This window comes from Phacochoerus africanus, chromosome 3 (assembly GCF_016906955.1).
Source record: "Phacochoerus africanus isolate WHEZ1 chromosome 3, ROS_Pafr_v1, whole genome shotgun sequence".
Taxonomy (NCBI): Eukaryota; Metazoa; Chordata; class Mammalia; order Artiodactyla; family Suidae; genus Phacochoerus; species Phacochoerus africanus.
This window is the reverse complement of record NC_062546.1, coordinates 132,776,051-132,797,457: the sequence shown is the minus strand read 5'-3', so window position 1 is coordinate 132,797,457 and position 21,407 is coordinate 132,776,051. Positions and strand designations below refer to the sequence as shown.

The 21,407-nt window shown below is 40.2% G+C and overlaps 1 protein-coding gene across 10 annotated transcripts in view; it reads left to right on the top strand.

Annotated features, from left to right (window-relative positions):
• RBMS1 (RNA binding motif single stranded interacting protein 1) overlaps positions 1-21,407 on the top strand; it is a 217,372-nt gene that overhangs the window by 69,212 nt on the left and 126,753 nt on the right. For 2 of the 10 annotated variants that reach the window (XM_047772724.1, XM_047772721.1), the window contains exon 1: positions 19,720-19,926. The exons of 5 other annotated variants lie outside the window; for them this stretch is intronic. In XM_047772724.1, the coding sequence (XP_047628680.1) occupies positions 19,858-19,926 (69 nt within the window). In that variant the 5' untranslated portion in view covers positions 19,720-19,857. Of the gene's footprint in view, positions 1-19,554; positions 19,927-21,407 lie in introns of those variants that run through there. 3 more of the 10 variants (XM_047772729.1, XM_047772726.1, XM_047772728.1) reach the window with 3 other exon arrangements.

Here is a 21,407-nt window from a genome sequence, read left to right as displayed (position 1 = left end):
GAGAGTCAGTAAAGCTCAGTAACTTCGTCTGTTATCTGTCCGTTTACAGGCAGACTTATTACGATTCCTTAAGAAAGGACATTTTCTGTAATGGTATCAGAAAAGACATTCTTACAAAATGCTGTTTTCTCAACTATTTGCGGAAGCTGATCCAGGTCACTTAGACTGCATTGTCTTGTCTGGCAGACTAAGACCCCCATCCCTCTCTTCTCTTTCTCACAGAGATAGCAGGATGACCAGGGATGGTAGGTGAGAATCCAGAGATTTTTTTTTTTTTTTCCTTTTTAATTTATAGAAAGTAAAACCTAGGATTATCATATCTCCTGGGTATTTTTGTTTGGGAGTAAACTACAAACTAGTAAGATTTCATGAAAATAATGAAACCATCCAATGAAAATTTAGCATTTCTTTCCAATACCTCTTTTTCAGTTCGACGTGTATAACCGAGTATGTGTCTCTTGTGGTCTCGATTACATCCGGTGTTTTTAGCTGGCAGCATTTCCTCTGTTGAGGCCCCACTTGATTTGCCAGGCTTCATTTCTGTGAATATAAAGAGAGAAAACCAAGTTATATGAGACAGTGAAATTAAAAAAAAAATTATGTGCTAGGCTAACACTGACTTTTGAAGCAACAAACAGCAAAAGGGGGGGGGCACTAAATCTGTTATAAATAAACTGGTCATCTGATTATTAAAAATACATAGGCTCCAAAAATACTTGGAAAGTCTTATAGCCATCTTTTAACTGTCCCACATGTTTTCTCTTGAATATTTATAAAAACCCAAATTAACTAAAAAACAGAGACCAAAAAGTCCCCTCCCATGTCCTTGCACAGATTTGGAATAATGAAAGTGAATTTGCAATTCTTAAAATGGTGTTTTCATCCAGTTCTCATAGAAGTGTTTTTGGAACAGTGGTCTGTACTAACAGCTGTATTCAATCTTGAGTAAAAGTCACTTCCTGAAGAGAATGAAATTCAACTTAACACGCAAACTTGCCGGGGACATAATCCTGTGGGGTGAGTATACTATGTGATTATGAAACTGGACACAGGCACCCTGCTGAGGTGATTTCTTGTAAATAATACACAGCAGAAACCGTTAATCAGTGTCAGTGCTTTGAACTGAGGATTTACTGATCTAAAAGCATTGCTTATTCATACGCAAAACCATCTTAATTTTCCAGAATTGTGCTCTTTGGTATTCTGAAAATATAATTCCCTTCTGGAATTGTACTTATATGGAATCTATGTCTTTATCTACCTAGACACATTCATACATATATAAACATACCTACATGTGTTTATATATATATATTGGGGCCTTCTCGGGAATTTAAAATTATTGTGTCATTCTTGAGTTTCAGGCAAATTTTTTTTCGACTTTTTAAATTCGGTCATTCATCCATTTACTGTAGTGGACCTAATTGAAATAGAATTTTTGTTCCTGGCCTCATAAGATAAGTTGATTACATATACATATGTATATGTGTGTAGATATACACACATATGTATGAGGTACAATTTTAGCTATTTAATATCTATTTTAAAATATTTCTTAGGTAGGTATTACTGACTTTTTCTCTCCTAGGTATTGTACTTCTTTATTTTAAAGAAAATACTGTATCAGTATAACTTGGGTATTGTTAAACCTTAATAGAAATCATACTTTAGATGGAAAAGTTTTTACTGAATCACTTTTCTTTATGGATCACTCACTCTTTTGTTGTCTAAACAATGAGTGCATAGTTTTCAGTCAAAACTATCAAATTGAAATTAAAAAATCTAATGCATTAAGCCATAATTAACACATAACCATACATAAAAATTACAGCCTTCTCAATTTGTCAAAATCAAAACCATTTCCTGCTTTACTTTGGTAGCAAAGAAGGAGTTAGGCTTTTTTGATTTCTTGACAAATCTCTTGAGTTGTCTTTGAAGACCTTTGTTTATAATGTCTCCATGCATTCTTGTCTTCTTGACATGCTCCCTTCCCTCCAGTGAGATACTAATTAAAGAGAGGCCACTGTGACCCTAGATTGTTTAAAAGTCACCAGGAATGGGGCAGCAGCACAAATCTGGGCAGGAAGTGCTCACTCCTAAAATATAACACAACCCTTAAGACCATCTTATCAAAAAATCTGTTGACTTCTAATAGCCAAAAAAAATGCTTCCTTTGATTTAAAACATACACACTTGAAAACCAAACTAGAATCTCTAATAAAACTTACTTAGTGGATACATCATATATACACTTTTTAGAATTTGCAACAAATAACATCTCATATAATGAATGATAGTTTATTTTAGAGACATTGAAATAAGCTTTGAGGACATTATTTTAAATTTAATGGTGGATAGTTTAATTTTTATGTGTTTTTTTGTGGGGAGAGGAGCCTATATCTTGTTCCTTTTCAAGAATTTGAGACAGCTCAGTATATATATGAGAAGTTCGCTTTTCTCATATACAGAAAGTTGTAACACTTTAATTAGGATGATGAGAAAGATGAATATAGTGCTGACTGATCATGTAGGTACAATTAGGGCAATTTTGTTAATAATGAATTATTTGAAAGAAATGGAAATAATTTAGTAATTTGAATAAGCAGGTGGTATTGCCCGACATCAGATTATTTCCCTCTTGAAATGACTTGCTGTTGTTAAGTGCTTATGTTCAAGAAGCAGTTTCTTATACAACTGTGTTAGTATTTATTTAAGCAATATGCGTTTGATTCCAAGTAATAGAGACACACTACCGTTTGTGTTAATTAGTGGGGGTGGGATTGTTCTAAGACTATGTAAAGGAATCAGAATCTCCATTATGAGACTAGACCTCAAGAGAACCCATTGAAGTTTCCTTACCACGCTTCCAGATCTGCAGGACTGTAGTGGTCATGGCCTTGTGGAGGCCACCTGGGTGATTGTTTTCAGTTCAAGGCACAAATGAAAGAGCAGTAATTTTGAATTTTCCATCTTGAGCTTCCATCATTTCTGCTTCCCAGTTGTTCTTTGTTTAAATGGTTTCTGAGTCTCGCCACTTTACTTCTTGGTATCTCCTGGCAGCTGATTCCTCCACTCCCGAGTCTTAATGTTGAAAATCCTTGCCCCATGAGTCACTATTACAAGTGATGACTCCTTTGTCTCATTGTTTCTGCTTCCTCCCAACTTCAACTTAGTCATGGCCCCTCAGCTGCCTCATGGCCTCCCTCTCTGCACAGCACCCAATGGTTTGATGATAGAAGACTCCCTGTAGATTTTGGTTGAATGAATAGATGAGGAATATTGTTAAAGGAATTACTGTTGTCTTCCTTTTTAATCTTACCTTTTAAGGAGCTAATAAGATATAAAAGAACTAAAAGGCAACTAAAAGAGAAAAGATATTTTGAGAATTTTAAGAGACCTGATCATCTCTTTTTGGGTCAAAAAGAATTACTGTAGTAGTAGGAAGAAATTATTTGTTTACACAGGCATTGAAGAAGTGTATGTTTAAACTTTAGGCTATAGACTATTCCACTAAAAGATAGAAGTGCCTTTAAAATCTTCCACTTCATTCTGCCCATTTAAGCAGCTGTATGTACTATCATGAATGGAGATAATTTAACTTCCGATGCCAAGAAACGAAGCAGTCATTTTCTTGACCATATTCCACCCAAGAACTGATAATCGGTCTTTAATGTAGTCCCAAAGACTGCTTTTCTTTTGGCCTTCAGATTTTTTTTTTTTTTTTGTCTTTTTAGGGCCACACCCTAAGGCGTGTGGAAGTTCCCAGACTAGGAGTTGAATCAGAGCTTCAGCTGCTGGCCTACACCACAGCCACAGCAATGCCAGATCTGAGCCACATCTGCGATCTACACCATAGCTCACAGCAACACCAGATCTTTAACCCACTGAGCAAGGCCAGGGATCGAACCTGCACCCTCATGGATACTAGTCAGATTCATTTCTGCTGAGCCACAACAGGAACTCCTGGCCTTCAGATCTTTTTGTTTGTTTCATCCCCTTTGTTTTTAAATCCTCTTGGAAGGTTTTAAAACCTTCCAAAGCTTTTGGTTGCTCAGGGTATAAAAATAAACACCAGGACAGAGTTCTCAATTCTTTATTCCTTTGCTTGCTTTTGCTTTTGCTTTTTTTTTTTTAATAGATCGAGGTTCTGAAGTTCATTTTGTAAAATCTTTCCTAGATTTTGCCATTTATATAATAGTTTATGAATAGCTGGTAGGCATAATTAGACCCAAATGTGTAATTAAGTTTTTTGTTTAAAAGTTTTCATCTGAAAATTGAGTTGAAGAAGAACCTGAAGAGCAGTTTAGGATGCAGTTGCTGTGCTTTTCCCTTTTAGAGCATGAATATCCAAAGTTGCCAGTTAATGGGGCTTTTATTCCTCCTGCACTTTGGAAATGATCAACATTCCCAAAGGCATTTGAGAGTATTTTCCCTCATTAGAGAAAAAGTGCTTTTCAGAGTCTGAGGACTTTCTGTGTGAAAACAAAACAAAACAAAATAGATAATGAAAGTGCTACATAAGTATGAGGAGAATTTTCTCCTTAATTGTATGAAAATGGTACTTTCTTTTTTTTTTTTTTGTCTTTTTGCTATTTCTTTAGGCCGCTCCCGCGGCATATGGAGGTTCCCAGGCTAGGGGTCCACTCAGAGCTGTAGCCACTGGCCTATGCCAGAGCCACAGCAACATGGGATCCGAGCCGCGTCTGCAACCTACACCACAGCTCACGGCAACGCCAGATTGTTAACCCACTGAGCAAGGGCAGGGACCGAACCCGCAACCTCATGGTTCCTAGTCGGATTCGTTAACCACTGCGCCACGACGGGAACTCCATTTTTTTTTTTTTTTTTTTGAAAATGGTACTTTCTTTCTTGCACTCACACACCAATAAATTTAAAATAACTTTTGTTTGTAGAGTTATGACTGCGTGCAAGGCATTGAACTAGACCCCTAGCTCTACACAAGCTTACATATTGCACCAAAATGCACAAGTGAATATGAACAAAGTACACCACAAGTGGCCATAATAGGGAGCATATAGATTTCAGTGGTGACATCAGAGAGAGAGAGAGTACAGGGAATGCTGACCAGGGAAACAGAGGCCCAAGGCAGTTTGGACCACGGATCTAGATCCCTAGAGAAAAGCCAAGAATGGCTCTAGATGTGGACTCCTTTGCTTGAGTGATTACTTAAGTGCTAGTCATGGGTGAACTCATATACAGAAAAGAAACTAGAGCAAGGGGAAAATGAGTGCAAAGGAGAACAACCAAAAGAGTAGTAGACATCCCCGAAAGTGAGTTACAGAACTAAATCATGTTGGCTGGGGGCCAAGAGGCAGTTGCCAGTGAGTGGTAAGGACAGAAGCCAAATCACTGTGGTCTGTAACTAGAATGGAAAGAGAAGGTGTATAAACACCCACTGATGAGTGAACTTTCAAGAGCTTGACAATGAACGAGAGATGGAATAAAATAACTTTAGAAGCAAAGAAGTACTTCCCTTCTTTAAGGATAGAGAAGACTCGAGCAAGTTGGCTTATAGGAAGAAAAACTCATTGCATCTGCTGCTCTTATTTCTAAAGGAAAGTATATTAATGTATTTCTTTTATAGTAAAAAATCAAGTAGCTAAGAAGAAAGGAAGAGCAAGCCAGCATAGAGATTGGGTTGGGGAGATAGGTGTGGGGCCTGGGGGAGGAGGTAATAGGGAAATTCATTTAAAATCAAGGATTCAAATGGAAACCTAATATTTTGAAAAGGACTAGGACTATCTCTACTACTAAGCAGAGAAGAATACCAAGAAAATGTATATATATTTGAAAAAGAACTGAGGAAAGTTCATATAAATAATGTCAAATAAGCTCTTCATTTGGCAATAAAGAGATTTATAGAGTTTCGGCAGGGGAAAAAAGTAAAGGTTTGGAATTAATTCTGTAGGAAATAAGGTAGGGAACCACTTGAAATGGATAAAGTGAATGCTAAGCTTAAGTGAAATTTTCATGAGGTTCATGAGCATGGTTATAGGCTGTAGTCATCAACAATGTAGGAGGAGGAACAGAGAATTCTCATGGTCAAAAGTGCTCATCTGTAAGACAAGGTGAAGGTTTTGGATACTAGATGCTAGAAAGAACAAACTTGGGCTGCCTGATTTTGGGGGTTAGGTTGGTTAGAAAGTAAGTGAAATGTGGGGAGGGGATGCTGTTGGTAGTGGAGGTGATGGTGGTTACCTGATGGAACAGAGGAGTGGAAGAGCATGAAAGGGAAGCTTACATTTCTATGTCTGGAATGGAAAGAATAATGGTGGTGTGGCAATTCATGCACCAATGCCTAGGAAGTACTTACAACAGTGTCCGGCATAGATTATGCACTCAAAATTGGTATCTAATATCATTATCTTTCTTAATAAGACTACAGAATAAATGGAAGAATGGGCATTTCAGAACTCGATGCCCTGCAGTGGTGTCTTGAAGTAAAGCCAATGCACAAGTTTTCTTGGAGTGGAGTTCAAAGACCCGCCAGTAAGGTCAGGGTTTTAAATGAAAGGATATCACCGAGGAAGAGCGCTCAGCTATGTGTGAATTTATCTCTATATAGAAGGTAAATAAATGATCACGGAACTGTCACATGTGCTTCTCCCCAATCTCTGGAAGGGAGGTATTATTATTTTTTTCCTTTTTAAAGTTAAACAGATTTAGGTGAAGATGGCTAAGTTATCAAGTGGTAGAGCTGTCTTTCAGATGTGGCAGTTTTACAGAAAGCCCATGCCTTGTCCACCACTCCATACTATAAACGGCAGTCGCAATCTGTCGGTGATATAATTAGGGTACATTTCAAGGGCTGTACTCTTTTGCATTAAAGAAGAACAAGGAAGAGGCAGATAGATGTCTCTTGGTGTGGGGAAGACAGAAGAATCAACCACCGGAGTTTCAAGAGAAGTTGAGTCATGAGGAGAAAGTAATTTTCAGCTGCTTTAGTCATTCTAAAATAGATTTTGGTACCATCTTGGCTTTTAATAAAATATATCCTTACCTGAGAAAACATTTAGTCAGTCCCAAGCCTTCTTAGGTCAAGCGGTTATAACTTTTATGTACCATATAGTAAACCTTTTTCAAAATTGCAAAGCATTGTATTCTACAGTATAGAATTGCAGATATAGATATGCCTCTTAATATCTGTATAAATAGAGCTGAAGTTAAATGCTTATTTTTTCTGGGTTCCTGTAGCTGCTCTCTGGTTCATTCTTTTTAATGCTTTTTCTTCTTCTTCTTCTTCTTCAAAGAAGGATGGGAGCATGTGTCCTCATCATTTCTGACACAGAATCGTGGACAAGTAAGCCACAGTGACTGGTGGGAACATATAGTATTCCTCAGATGGCTGGACTGGAAAAGAGGCCGAGAACAAGTGATTTATGGTGAAGCAAGGTCAATAAGTACTTGCCAAGCTCTCACAGGATGCCTTTTGGTGTACTAAATAGTGGAGAGCACATGGTAAATCTTGGCCCTGGTTTCATCAGTAGAGGAGTTTACAACATAAAGACACTAGGTTGACCTAACTTAGGCATGAATACACTTAGAAAAGACAGCAAGAGGTTTTGGAAAATAGACAAGAGTAGGAAATACTAAAGAGAGGGTGGACCATGAGCTGTGATTTCAACTGAGTAAACAGAGGGAGGGATGAATGTGGTTTGGCTGATGGAAAAACAGAGGCTGTTTCCTGGCAAAACTCTGAGCCAGAAAAGAGTGAATTCCTGGGCAGCCAAAACGCAAATAGTAGCTGGAAGAGAGGAAAAGGGAGAAAGGAGTTAGAAAGTAGTGTGCTTTACAAGCGATGTTCAGAAATTCACACTTGATGTGGGAGTTTTAGGAAGTACAGAGATATGGCCAAAGAGGTTGTAACAAATTATTTTGGAAGCAATATAAACAACAATTTGAAATAAAATAAGGACTGGTTGGAAGGAGAGAGAGAAGAGATTCTAGCAGCCCCAGTTTGAGGAAACTAGTGGATAAAAGACATGATAAAATAAAAGAATCAGTAAAGGACAGAGAGGTGCTGCTAATTCAGAAATCATGTAGTTTCACTGTCAACTGTAGAAATTGGCTGAATCCTGTGTTTAATCACTTGGATTTATAGCATTTTTTTAACAGATTTGCTGTTACCCTTGTACTATTCAGACTATAGTCTCATATCTCAACTTTTTAAATGTTTTTCTTTTTTCTTTTTTTAGGAGGAAGGGGTTAAATGGACAGATAAAGTAGTTATTTAAAAGAAAACTTTCTAGATATTAGAGCACAAAAAACCAATTTGCCTTGGTTTCTGGTGTCCTCTGAAAATCAACCTCACAAGGTTTTTAGTACACTGTGCCATCTGAAAGTATTTTAATTGTGGAAATTTTCAAACATATGCTAAAGTAGAAAGTACATCTTCGACAGTTATCAACAATTTGCCCATTCTTTACTCATAGAATTTTCTTAAATGTTATGTGGCAACATGAAACAAGCTACATGCTTTTTAATGACAGGAGTTCATAATCTATTTTTAAATATTTTGGTAATTATCAAAACTTAAATTATGATTTTTTTTTAAGTAAAGGGGCAGACATATAGAAATGGGTAAAAGTTCCTACAATGATTTGCAGTGTTTTATAGGCTGGTATGCTTAATGATGTCTGTGGTAAGTAGCCTAAATGAATTGTAAAACTTCTTAAAAGAGCCCCTAAATAGAATATATTTTCATATCACTCAAGAGGTTGTGAATTATGGAAGATGGAGTAATACTCTTTAATATTGAAGAAATTTGGCTATTGAATTAGCATATCTCAAAATCATAAGCTTCTTTTACTTTTAGGACATAATAATATCTTTTTGAATAGGATTTGCTTCAACTTTGAAGATACTGTTTATTTGTTCATTAAACCATTATCTGAATGCCTAGTGTGCACCAGGCCCTGAATTAGGGGCTTGAGATATATTTGGTGGTTTAACATGTTAATAATTTCCATAAGATAATTTTCAGTGTGAAATCAATTGTAATTTTCTCTTATAACAAGAGAAACATTACAGATACATGAAATTTGTGGATAATCTGCAGCCTTCAGTTTGACCAACTTAGAGTCAGTTAATAAAATGACTTGTTTCACTTTTCATAGCAGTTTAATCTTCACATCAGCAATGAAATGACTTAAAGGAAAAGCTGAATAAGGAAGAAAGAGGAAATACAAGGAGACTAGCCAGTTCCTAAACAAATATGAAATATCAGATACCAACAACTACAAAGAGTCATTGCTCTAAATGTAAACCATTTGCATCCTTTTCTGTAACTGGGTCATCTCACCTGCTGTTACTGCTTTTGATTCATTTTCTAATTTAATGTCTATTTTAAACATTTTAGAATTATCTGACTTACCTGGTTCACATAAACCTGAAGTCTTGGGAAGATTGAGAATAGGCACTCCAGACCCTGCAAAAAGGTGTTGTTTGGAATTGATGCCAGGTGCCAAAACAGCATTGGATGGTCTTTTGTGTGTGTGTGTGTGTGTGTGTGTGTGTGTCTATGTGCATGCATTTGTGTGACTTACACTTGATAAAGAAGTAGCAGTCTGAGAATGTTCTCAAGTTAAGTCTGTTAACTGACACCTTTAAAACTCTAATAACAAGTGTTCAGTGGAGAAGTCTGATAAATCTCTATAGATTTAGGTTCTCTCCCTTTAACCCTTCTTGCTATAGACATGCACTGTATCTGTCAAACACTAGGGGTGTGATGACGTGATTGGGAGGGGAAGGCTGAGGAGGGAAGCAGATAGCTCAGTTTATTCCTTTGTGAGATGAGGGTAAAGCTTCTCATTCTGACTCGTGGAGACTGTGTCCACTAGGAAGACACAATCAGATCTTGGAAAAATGGAGAGTGTGAGTCATTTGCTTGTAATCACTTAGTAGCTCTGTATTCTTATGAAGGTTAAAAATGAGTGTTTCAAAAATATATATATTTCTGGAGCCTAGGCTATGAATAAAAGGAACATGTGTGTGCATTTGCATGCACTGTGTTCACGCACCTGTGTGCCATACTGCGCAGATTTTGACTCATTTTTTTCACATTTCAGCATCACTGAAATCAGGATGCATCTTATCATTTGTGATGTCTTATAGTTACAGTTATCCATTTTTTCAAATGTTAACATCTCAGTAATTGTCAAGCATATTATAATCAGTGGCATCTTAGATTGTAGGACATAGCTTATATCCAAATATTTATAGGAGACTGATCTCAGAGAGATTTATGGGACATACCTCTTTTCCCCAAAAAGTAGAGCAAGAATATTTATTATGACAGTAATAGTTGAGGTCAAGAGAGAAACCCATTTGCTCGTGGAACCCCATTTCTTTAATAAGTAATAACAAAGGTAACGTTTATTACAACCCCTCTTAGGATCCCAAGTGATCTAAAGATTAGGATGCAAATTCACCATGTTTAATATAATCTGTTAAGTGTACTTTTTATTATTTGATCACTCCATTTCTTACATTCAGCTCTTTCTAATTTCATGTAATCATCGTTTTGAAAAGAGGATGCAAATCATCATTTCCATCGTGTGTGTGTGTGTGTGTGTGTGTGTGTGTGTAAAAAGCTACCTCTCCTCAGCCATTCATGCCTCCAACAAAGCCTACTACATGTAGGACAATGGGTTAACTCATTAGATATTTACATACTGTTTAAGCAATCTTACAAAAGTGTTAAGGCTTAAAATAAGATGACTCTATGCTCACTTTTATGAGTTGGACAGTGCAGAATACAGAGAAAAGCTGTATACAATCTACAGAAGACATAGACTCTAGTCCCAGGGTAGGAATGTAATGAATAGGTTCAGATTCGGAGGCCGTTTAACAAAGAATCTTCTAATAGAAATGGCTACATGTAGATAGGTTCAGTGAATTTATTATTCATCATGGCGGCCAAGGAGAGAGACAGTAGCACTCATTCTATTATTGAAATATTTCTTGGGTGATTATTATATGCCAGGCTTGGAGAATGGCTTTTTAATAATTCTTTCCAACCTTGAGGTGCTGCCTTGTGTATGACCTAGGTCAAGTTTTTTATCCTACCTGAGGCTCTCTCTCCTGCTCAAAAAAGCTGAGAATGCCTGCCCTGTCTCTTCCCCTGAGAGTGTGGATTGTAACACTTTAATAATATAATAAAACATAACAATATAATGTAATGTAACATAACATAATATAATAATAATATAATATAATATATAAGACTGCAGAATGTCTTCAGAAGTTATCTACTTCTTTCTCCTGGTGCTTCCTCCAACTTGGAAGTATTTCACAGGATTTTAACATTTAATAATCCTTTAGTTTGAAACATCATCACATCTGCCACTAGATCAAATATTAAATTGGGAGGTGAAGGAAGGGTGGTTCTCAGAGGATCTCTCTAATATGTTGTCAGCATGCTGGGAGTGTTCTTTATAGTTTGGAACTAGGAATTGCTGATGTCATGATCAGTCATATTGTCATGACAACATCAGAATTTTCTCATTTGCCTTCTCTTAGCTTGGGGAGTATCAATTTGCCACAGGTCTGTCATCAGTTTGTCCCATGTGTTAAGTGTATTAGATAACCCAGAACTAGTCATTCTTTTTGTTTGTTTGTTTTTTGCTTTTTGTCTTTTTGTCTCTCTAGGGCCACACCTGCGGCATATGGAGGTGCCCAGGCTAGGGGTCCAATCAGAGCTGTAGCTGCCAGCCTACACCAGAGCCACAGCAACACAGGATCCAAGCCGTGTCTGCAACCTACACCACAGCTCACGGCAATGCCGGATCCTTAACCCACTGAGTGAGGCTAGGGATCAAACCCTTGTCCTTATGCAGGCTAGTCGGTTCGTTAGGTTCATTAACCGCTGGGCCATGACGGGAACTCCCAAGCTAGTCATTCTTAAGGACAGTTAGGCTGGGGAATTGTTCTAACCTCCTTATGAAGCCAACTGCAATACTCTTAACTAAATATTCTTTTGCTGGAAAGTTCGCCTTCATACATACTCAGCTAAATTAAAGTTCACTTTTTATTCTAGATTTTCTTGTGTGAACCTTATTTTAGTGGAGAATAAAAAGCTTTTCCGCATCCTCGTTTGCTTAAAGGGTGTCATTAATTATTCTATTATCCCCTTCTTCAGGTGAAATAAAATACCTTAATGGTAATCTTAGCAACTAAAGAGACAGGACATTTTTATTGTTTTTTTCCTTCTGTATTTGGAATGCCTTAAATCCTCATTTGTGCTGTGGATCCCAGATTATGGATAGACATTGAGTGTGTCTCCCAGACGTTTAGGAATGTCTTATACCTTTTGTCATTCTTGGCTTATATGAGGGTTTTGTTCCTCCAAGGTATAGTTGTTCACCCTATGCTATCAAAACTTTCATTTGAGCAGTTGATTTTTACTCATGGGAAAGAAATAGTTATTCCAAGTTTGAATTTTTTTTTCATGATTTGGAGGGGTTTTTTTGGGGGGGGGGGGTTTGGCTGTAATTTTCCACAGGTTCTGTTGATTTCCTAAGTACTTTCTGTCTCTTCCCAAGTCATGTAGCAAGAGGTAGATGTGATCAGTCATTTCCACACCACATCTGCCCCACCCTTCCTCACGCTGGCACTTACCCTTTGCACATAGTTTGATCATATACAGTAGTTGATTATGTTCACTTCCATTTCTCTAGGTAAACTGTAATGGCAAAAACCAATGACTATTATCTTTTGTAATTTGTAATTTTATTATAATTCACCAAAACCTCACTGAATTATCTGAAAGTATCCTGAAAATAAGCTCTTATTTTCTTACAGGCTTGCTATAGGAATGGAGACTAACAGGCTCCAATACTAGATTTCCACAATGAAAGAAGGTAGAGGATTGAGGCATCCATCCAGGTAATTTAGAAAAGGAATAATCCACAATAAATGCAAAAGGGAGCTTCCCTTTTTCTCCTGGTTTCCCAGATACTTGTCTCTCCTTAATGGTGTTGTAGAATTTGATCTACAGTTACAGATTCAAGTATAATAGAACCAAAGCAAAACCAAAATCTTGACATTTTAATTCGTATAGCACCCTTTCATGATTTTGTTGGTTGCAAAGAATAAGGACTCATGTACCTATTTTTATAGAAAAACAGAGGAAAAGAAATTTAACTTACAGAGAATCATATGCCAGAAATTTGAATGAGCCTTGAATTGTATTAACTTCCTCAAGAGCAGGGCAGTAGCTAATTTATGAGTAGATTATATCCAACATTTTTTGAGTGTAAATTATTTGCTTGGAATTTAGAGAATATTTTGCCACTGGGAGAAATATCTTAAAGGATGATTAGGATGCTAGTTATCCTATAGGCATCTGTGAATCCCATAATGAAGCTAGTCTCTAATATGGTCTGACTATTTTTGATGGGAATTATATTCTCAGTTTCAGTTCAGGATTCTGGAAATACCTTTCACTTACTCACTATCTCAGCTTCTAGAAGATAGTTCTTTCTGCCTCTTTCCCAGTGCCACCCCATCACCTATCCCAGAAAATAAAACTGGTGGTTACAAGGGAGGAGTTTACACCTTAGCAACCATCAGTTAAATGAGCTTTCGGGAGCCAAGTTGGGCCAGAATATATATTTGTACTATTATCTATATATTCCATTTTGGGAATGTTCACCTTCATATTCAACTGTATGGAAATACAATGTAATTTCATATCCTTTTTAAAGTGACTTGCCCAAGGTCATATACATGGTATTTGGTGACGCAGAGATGCACACCCAGGCTTGGGCTTTTATGTTTCTCCCTGTGGGTTTGGACTTGATCCATTGCTCACAGTAATAGTAGCTGATATGAATATCATTGGATGTAGGCGACCTGGACTCAGAGACCAAACTTCAAACCTCAGCCCTACTATGTATTGGATCTGTGGCCTTGGGAAGGCTACTTTTAAGCTTATGAGCCTCAGTTTTCTCATAATTAAAATGAGCTAGTCATTCTTCTTTCATGGCGTGTGTGTGTGTGTGTGTGTGTGTGTGTGTGTGTGTGTGAGAGAGAGAGAGAGAGAGAGAGAGAGAGAGAGAGAGAGAGAGAGAGAGAAGATGGGGAGAGGAACATGCTGAGAAAGTGCCTGGAATATAGTAGTTACTCAGTAAATGAGATATTATTTATTAGTCCATGCGGAGAATTAGCAGTAGGATAAAGCCCATTTCTTCTGTTTTGTTCACCAGGATAGGTTTAAGAATCATCAGAATAATGCTATTGGTAAGACTCATCAGACTATGGCTATGTTTATGTTGTTCTGTACGCCTTCTAGGATTATAGCTATAGAGCTCTAGTTTTATTTTATTATAGTGGTTTCGTTTTTATATACACGCTGTTTTATGTGCGTCTAGGGAGCCTTTAGGTCTAGAATAAGAATCATAGAATTTAACAAAAGCAAACTAGTAAATAATAGAAAATATTGCTGTTCCTTTAGAAATAGGGTACTTTATCAACTCTAGTTTGTACCAGGAAAGAACAGAAATTTAAAGAATCTGCTGACCTCATATTTTTTTCCTTTTTTTTTTTTTCTATTTCATTGGGAGCTAGAGGCTTTGTGAGCTTTTAAACATAGAGGATCTCAAATGTAAACAGTTTTTTAGTGCGACCTGCTTATACTGACCAGTACTATGTGGTTATATTTTATTCATGAAAGATTGTAATTTGGAATAATGTTGAATGTATTTTTCCTGTTAATTCCTTTCTGTTTTTAGCATGACCCAAATAAAAAAGGGTGTTCAGAACACTTTAGCAGTGACAGAGGGATAGTACCTGCTATAGGTCTGTTCTTTTGTTGAGAGAGGTGTTCTATTCTTATCTCATTGGACATCTTCTCTGCTCTCATTTTTTTTCTTCTTTCAAAGCTTAGGTTCCCCGCCACACTTTCTTTGTAGTAATTTTATTCAAAGGCTCCTCTCTTATATGAGGCTCAGTAATGCCTGTGTTGGAATGGTGACGGGGGGGGGTGACTTTTCTGCTACTTTCAGGGTGTTCATTGATTAGTCATGATTTCAGCCATAGTCACCCTAAATCTACATCCTCTCTCATGCCATCTCTCCCTGTCTCTGTCCGTCTCTCTCTCACTTTTTGTTTTTCTCATCTGCACACCGCTTCTTTCTGAATGTCTCTCAAACAAAACATTTATACAGCTGAGCTCCCCACGCCCATGTTATATCCTGTATCGATCTCTCCCTGCTGTGGACTCCCAAAGCACATAATTGTCTAGACCACTTGGCTGGCACTTATCACTTAATGCCTTGCATTATTCGGGTATAGCAGCTCGGTGCTGTAGGGGTTACAAGTACTCATCTGGGAATTGGAGCATTATTTATGAAGGGTTTTTGTTTGTTTGTTTGTTTGTTTGTTTTGAGTTAGAACATTGTGGTGTTGACAGACCACAGGATAAGGTCTTCTGACCCTAGCTGGGTCTAGGTTTTAACATTTGCTGGCTGCTTCCTAGTTCTGTGGTTCAGTCAGTTAGTCTTAACTTGTCTTCCTCTCATCTGTAAGTGAAGCCTAATATCCCTTCCAGCCTCATAGGGTTGTTGTCAAAGCAAAATGAGATTGAAGTTTATAAATGAACATCTCATTTTCAAAATGTTTCTATGGGACAAATGTCTTCTAAATTCAGATTCTCAAACTGCAGTTATATGAACACTTGGGAGCTTCAAGTCTCATCTCTTCTATAAGGCTGCAGGCTCCTGAATGTACTGATGGCTCCATCCCTCCTTCTTCTTCTTCTTCTTCTTATCCCCATTGTTATCCTCCTCCTTCCTTACAGTGTGATCTCTGATACTGTTCACTCACAGCCTTCCCATTCATACAGAAATGGCCCTGGTCCAACACACAATTTCTTCTAAGGAAACAGGACCAAAAAAAAAAAAAAAAGGTGGGAGAAAAACTTGAGGTCACCTAGGCTTTTGAAACAGATCTTCTGCCAGGCTCTATTAAAACCTCTTATAGTTAAGTGTGTGGTATGCACAGCCTTAGAAGGAACATTCAGCCATTCAACAAACAGTTCTCAACAAAGCAGTCTCCTTACCTAAATTTGCTCTTTTCTGCTAGTCAATTCCAACTACGCCTTTGCTCCTGCTCTTTGATGGTCAGCTGGCCTGACTCACATCAGGGCATATTTACACAGTATACCCACTTAAGTCTACAAACTACCACTATAAAACCTGGAAAAACAACAATAACAGCTGCCATTTATTGAGTTTGGCACTTTTGTTGGAGTACTATAGATATACTTAAAGCAGTCCGTGTGGGACTCAGAGAGGTTAACTAACTAGCCCAAAGCTATGTGGCTAGTAAGTGGGAAGCTGAAATGTAGAGACAAATCTGTCCGGTTTAATTTTTTTCCTTGGATTGCAGAGTCCACATTCACTACAGCTATCTGAAGATGGAGGGGTGGGGCTGGTAAAGTGTCCACACGGAAGGACCGCTGTAAGTCTTAGGAGCCAGAGCAGCTCCAGTGAGTCCATCATCTCATGGCCAAGTGCTCACCGGCTCCTGGCATCTGCTTGCCTTTCTGCTTGCTGCCAGTCAGCTTCCTGTTACTCATAGTTTCTGCTTCCTCATAACCTTGGCTTGCATGTGGTTTTGGCTTTTTGCGGCCTCAACTCTAACCCCTGGCACTCTTGCCATTTCTGCCCCTTTCCTAACTGGTTCGTCTCTTGGAGTTTTCTGAATCAAATTCCCCAGGGTGAGCATCTGATTGGCTCTGCTCAGTGTTTCAGCCCCAGCCATGTCACAGGTCACTGGCCTGTCTATGGATTGGCTGCTCTGGGGTCAGATTCCCACCACTTTACCCACCAGCTGAGCTGAGGAAGGAGGATGTTGTCTGACCGCCCAGGCAGCTAAGTCTCAGTTTCCCTTTCAGGAGGATGAGTGAGCGTCTGCTGGGCAGATTCCAAAGCCCTAATTCTTACCATGATAATTTGCAGTTTCTCTGGAATGCTTCCTTACTTTGTCTTAAACCGTATTTGTTTCAAAGGTCAGTAAACTTTCCCAGATTAATCTCACTAGCTCGTTTACAACTAAGCATTTGTGAATATCTAAAATTGATTGGCTATACATACACGGTTTCATATTTTTGTCATTTGGGCTTTAGTGACTTTATTACATTGTATAGTTTTTGAGGGGAGAAAATCTATCTTTTCCTTCCTTTGCAAAATGCTTTGCTAAGTAAGTTTGTGGTACCTACCTAAATCTGGAACTTTTAAACCCTGGCTTGCAGACATTGTTTTTCAAAATGTATACTTTGTATTCTCTCCTTTTATGTCATATTCTATGTAGAACACTTCATTTTGTTGATATTTAGACCTTTCCCCTAAAAATAGAGTGCTTTTAATGTTTTCAGTATTCTTACTATATATTTTCTTAGTTTTCTATTGATCTTGCTATAGTTCAGTATCTGGTGTTTGAATTGCTTTTGTATTCCAATTTAAATTTTATTATCACTTGAAATCTTGTCTTATCCCTGTAAAACTACTGCAGAGTATCAAATCAAGTCCTCGCATGCTAGAATAGCACAATATCCAAAGTATCATGACCTTAGAGTAGAGCCATAGAAAAATTAATCTATGCTGTTCTTTTGTGGTTTAGATTGTGGTTTCCTAAGAGACCAGTCATGACAACTGAGGTTGTACATGGAATTTTTTCCGTAGATGACAGGGTTGAACTGGTGGGCTCTTGGGCATTAAGTTCTTAGGAAAAGGTATCTATGGCTTGAACAGTTCTACTTAAAACCTATATTTTATACCTGTGCTCAATAATTTGTGGTAGAAGGTCCTAGTGAGAGGAGACAGCAGAGAGGAAGCCAGAACAATTGTAAATGCATGGAGCAGCCTGATAGTTCTAGCAATAATATCAACACACAACTGAGTGTTTGTTGTATTGTTTTAATTAAATTGTCCTAGAGAAGAGATACATTCCTTTGAGTTTTATCTAGGAAGTGCTTACTTGCCCATTGTGCACCTAGTAGTATGCCTCGAATAAATTTGCTGCTGCTGATTTTTTTTCTTTTAATGAAAAGAATTGTAGAGAGAGAGTGTGTGTGTGTGTGTGTGTGTGTGTGTGTGTGTTTAATTGAGGCTTGCTAGTTCTTATCACTTTTGCTGGAGAATGTTGGGAGCCCCTCCGAGTATGGAGGTGGCTCCCTAGGTAAGCAGTAGGAAGGATACCTAGGATGGATATATTTCAGTTCCTAGTTGCTGGAAAAACCTTTCAGTAGTCACAGCTTTGCTCAAAGACTCGATTTCCATAGGGGACACTTTGTTTTCCTTATGGCAGTCAGAAGTGGAGTGCCTTTACTTCTTACACGAGTTGGGATTTTTCATTATCATGGCAGATGGACCTTTCCAGGAAGGTGTTAGAGGCCAGAGGCCAAGGAAGAACTCTGTGATATTTACCGCTCACCGCGGTAATACAACCCTGCAATACTCAAGAGCTGAACAGGCCAACTGCCCCAGTGGCCCATACCCAGACGGCAGGCTCTGCCTGTGGGGCTTGCTGTAGAGGCCTTCTGCATTGCACAGGTTGTAGGCTTGATACACAACGGAATGCAAGGGTGACCCAGGAGGAACTCAAAGGTGAACCAGGAAAAACGGGCATCTTGAACGCCTAAGATAACTTCAACTGAAAAACAAAGGAAACTATCTCCTTCCTTTGTCCCTGTTTTGCAGTTTCTGTGTCCCTTCAAATAGAAAACATTTGCGTTGCATGTAATAATTAACATATAGAAAGATCACACTATTCCAGTTTTCGGGAAGGTTTACCATACCGGTGGCTTGAAGTGATTTTCGCTGTTTGATTTTGGCATCTCAAAGGTAAGCTTGTCAACTCGGGCATGGGAATGAAGTACGAACTTTACAGTGCGTATTTGCAGTGAGGGGGCTTGTGTGAAGTGGAGACGGGTTTTCTCGGTTAATATTTTAGTGTGAGAAGTGGGGGACCGGGGATTTGCAGAGGTACGATGGAAGGCTGGTTTGTTTGTGCAAGTGGGAATGATTGCCCGCACCTTTCCTGGGAGAGTGGAGGGTGGAGGGGATAGTTTGGAAGGATGAAAGGAAGAGAAGACCCGGGACCAGTTCGCTTCCTAACCAAGAGTTAGCGTGATTCTCGACACGGTGCCCTTAAAAGGGGCTTCGAGAAGGGGTGCAAAGCCGCCTCGGGTGCTGAGGCCAAGAGCCTAGGGGAAAAAAAAGAAAAGAGGAGGGGGGTGGCTACTCCAAAGAATGTGCGGCATGCGGGGAGCCAGACCCAACCATTGCACCAGAGCGGGGGCGCCGGCGGCTCCCCGGGCTGTACGGCCCCCGCCCCGGCCCCGAGCCTGGGAGGGAGCGCCTTGGGGCCGGCCGGCGAGGCGGCGGGCGCGGCGCCCGGCGGGAGGGCGGGGAGGCGCGGGTGGGCCTGGGCGCGGCGCGAGGCGGTGCGCGGCCGCCTCCCCGCCCCCGGCCGGCGCGCTCTCGGGGCGGTGGTTGAGGCCGCGGTAGGTGGGGACGCCGCGGCGCTGCTCCTCCGCTGCCGCCGGGAGAGTCGGCTGCGCCGCCAGCTCTGCGCGCGAACTCCTGTCCATGGCACGCAGGGCGGCGGCCGCCCGCGCTGCCCGAGTCCCGCCCGCCGCCGCTGCGCGGCACTTTTAGGCGAGTCCGGAGGTCGGGGGCGGAGGAGAAGTCAGCCCGGAGCTGCAGCCCCCGCCGGCCGCCGCCGCGCGGCGAGAGGGAGTTCCCAGAGCGGCCGCGGCCCCGGCCGGCCCCCTCCCTACGCCCTCCCCCTCGCGGCGAGGCTGCCCCGCGCCCGCCGTCCGCGCCCGCCGCGATGATCTTCCCCAGCAGCAGTGGCAACCCCGGGGGCAGCAGCAGCTGCAGGACGCCCTATCGCAAGCAGGTGAGGCGGCAGCGGGGATGCCGCGCGGAGGCCGGTCGCCCCGCTCTACAAAGGGCGGCAGCGCCCGGCCGGAGTCCGCTGTCCTCCTCGGAGGGACCGGGACGGGCGGTGACCTTGTTTCGAAGGAGGCGGCCCACGGAGACCGCTCGGGCCGGTGACCTTAGCCGGGGAGATGCCTTCTCCCCCCCCCCCGGCCGAGCCAGGCGGGACGCAGAGGAAGGGGAAGGGGCGGGGGCGCGGTGAGAGTAGGAGCGCGCCGGGCCGGGGGCTTCGCCAAGCTCTGCAACAAGTTTGGGGTTTTTTTTCCGGAAACCTTTGTGTGTGGAAGAGTACGATAATAAGTCGTAACATTGGGTTGCAACAATCTTTACTTGGAACCTCAAAGAACCTGCCCGATTCGTACGAAACCCGGAAGACCAGTGGTTTGTGTGTGTGTGTGTGTGTGTTCGCGCGCGTTCCCCCTCCCATTTATATATTAAAAAAAAAAAAGAAAGAAAAAGAAACAGGAACTTCTACTGTCACTTTCTCAAGGTTTTCAGTTTTCAGCAGCACAGGGAAATCCTGTGACATCCTAGTTGCAGAGATAGTTGGATAAGCCTGAGTCATACACATGCCTTTTCCTATTTTAATACCGTTTCATACATTTTTTAACAGATTGAACTCCAAAGGCACTTTAGTGGTTAAAGCAAAATGCCCTGCCGGGAAAAGGAGTGGAGCTGGGAGCTTATAGTCGTGGCCTTTTGTTTTGTTTTTCATCTTTGTTTTTAAAAGAAGGTTACCGAAGCCATGTTGTGATAAATCTCACAGAGCTTTTCAGCAGCAGCAATAACAAAACCTAGCTTTAAATTATGTAAAAAATGTGCAGGTCTGTTTAGAAAAGGTTAAACTGATTTAGAGGTCAGTGGCAAGATGCTTGTTGAGAAAACAAAAACACAATTGCAGATATTTTCCTTCCATAATAAATCTCTTGTCTACATCCTTAGCCACTGGGAGAAATCAATTAAGTTATTATCCCAATAATGATACAAGCAAACTGTATCCTTCCATGCGGACCATGGTTCTGTTAAGATCATGACAGATGATGGTGATGCCTGGTGGCTTTCCTAAAGGCGTTCACAGGATTATTGATTATGTTTAGACCTTTTTGTTCTCAAAGTCATTTCTGAGGGGCGGGATCGTCTTAGCATTAGTATATCTGAAAGTCGTGCTAATTTTCTCAAACAGTGACTGTTCGAGAGTGACAGTGTCAAAAAGTATTGTTTTCTGGTCTTTACTTCTTTCACTTGTTAGCTTTCCCTCAAAAGACAGTAAACACACCTGAGCTGTGTGCCCTTGCTGTCCAAGTCCATGGAACTTATACCTGGCTTAAGAAAAGCCCCTTTCTTTAATTAAAAAAAAAAAAAATCTGCATTTGTGACTTGGCTGAAGTATATGCTAAAATTGTTGAGACTCAGAAGCAGGCATCTCTGAACTCTTCCTGT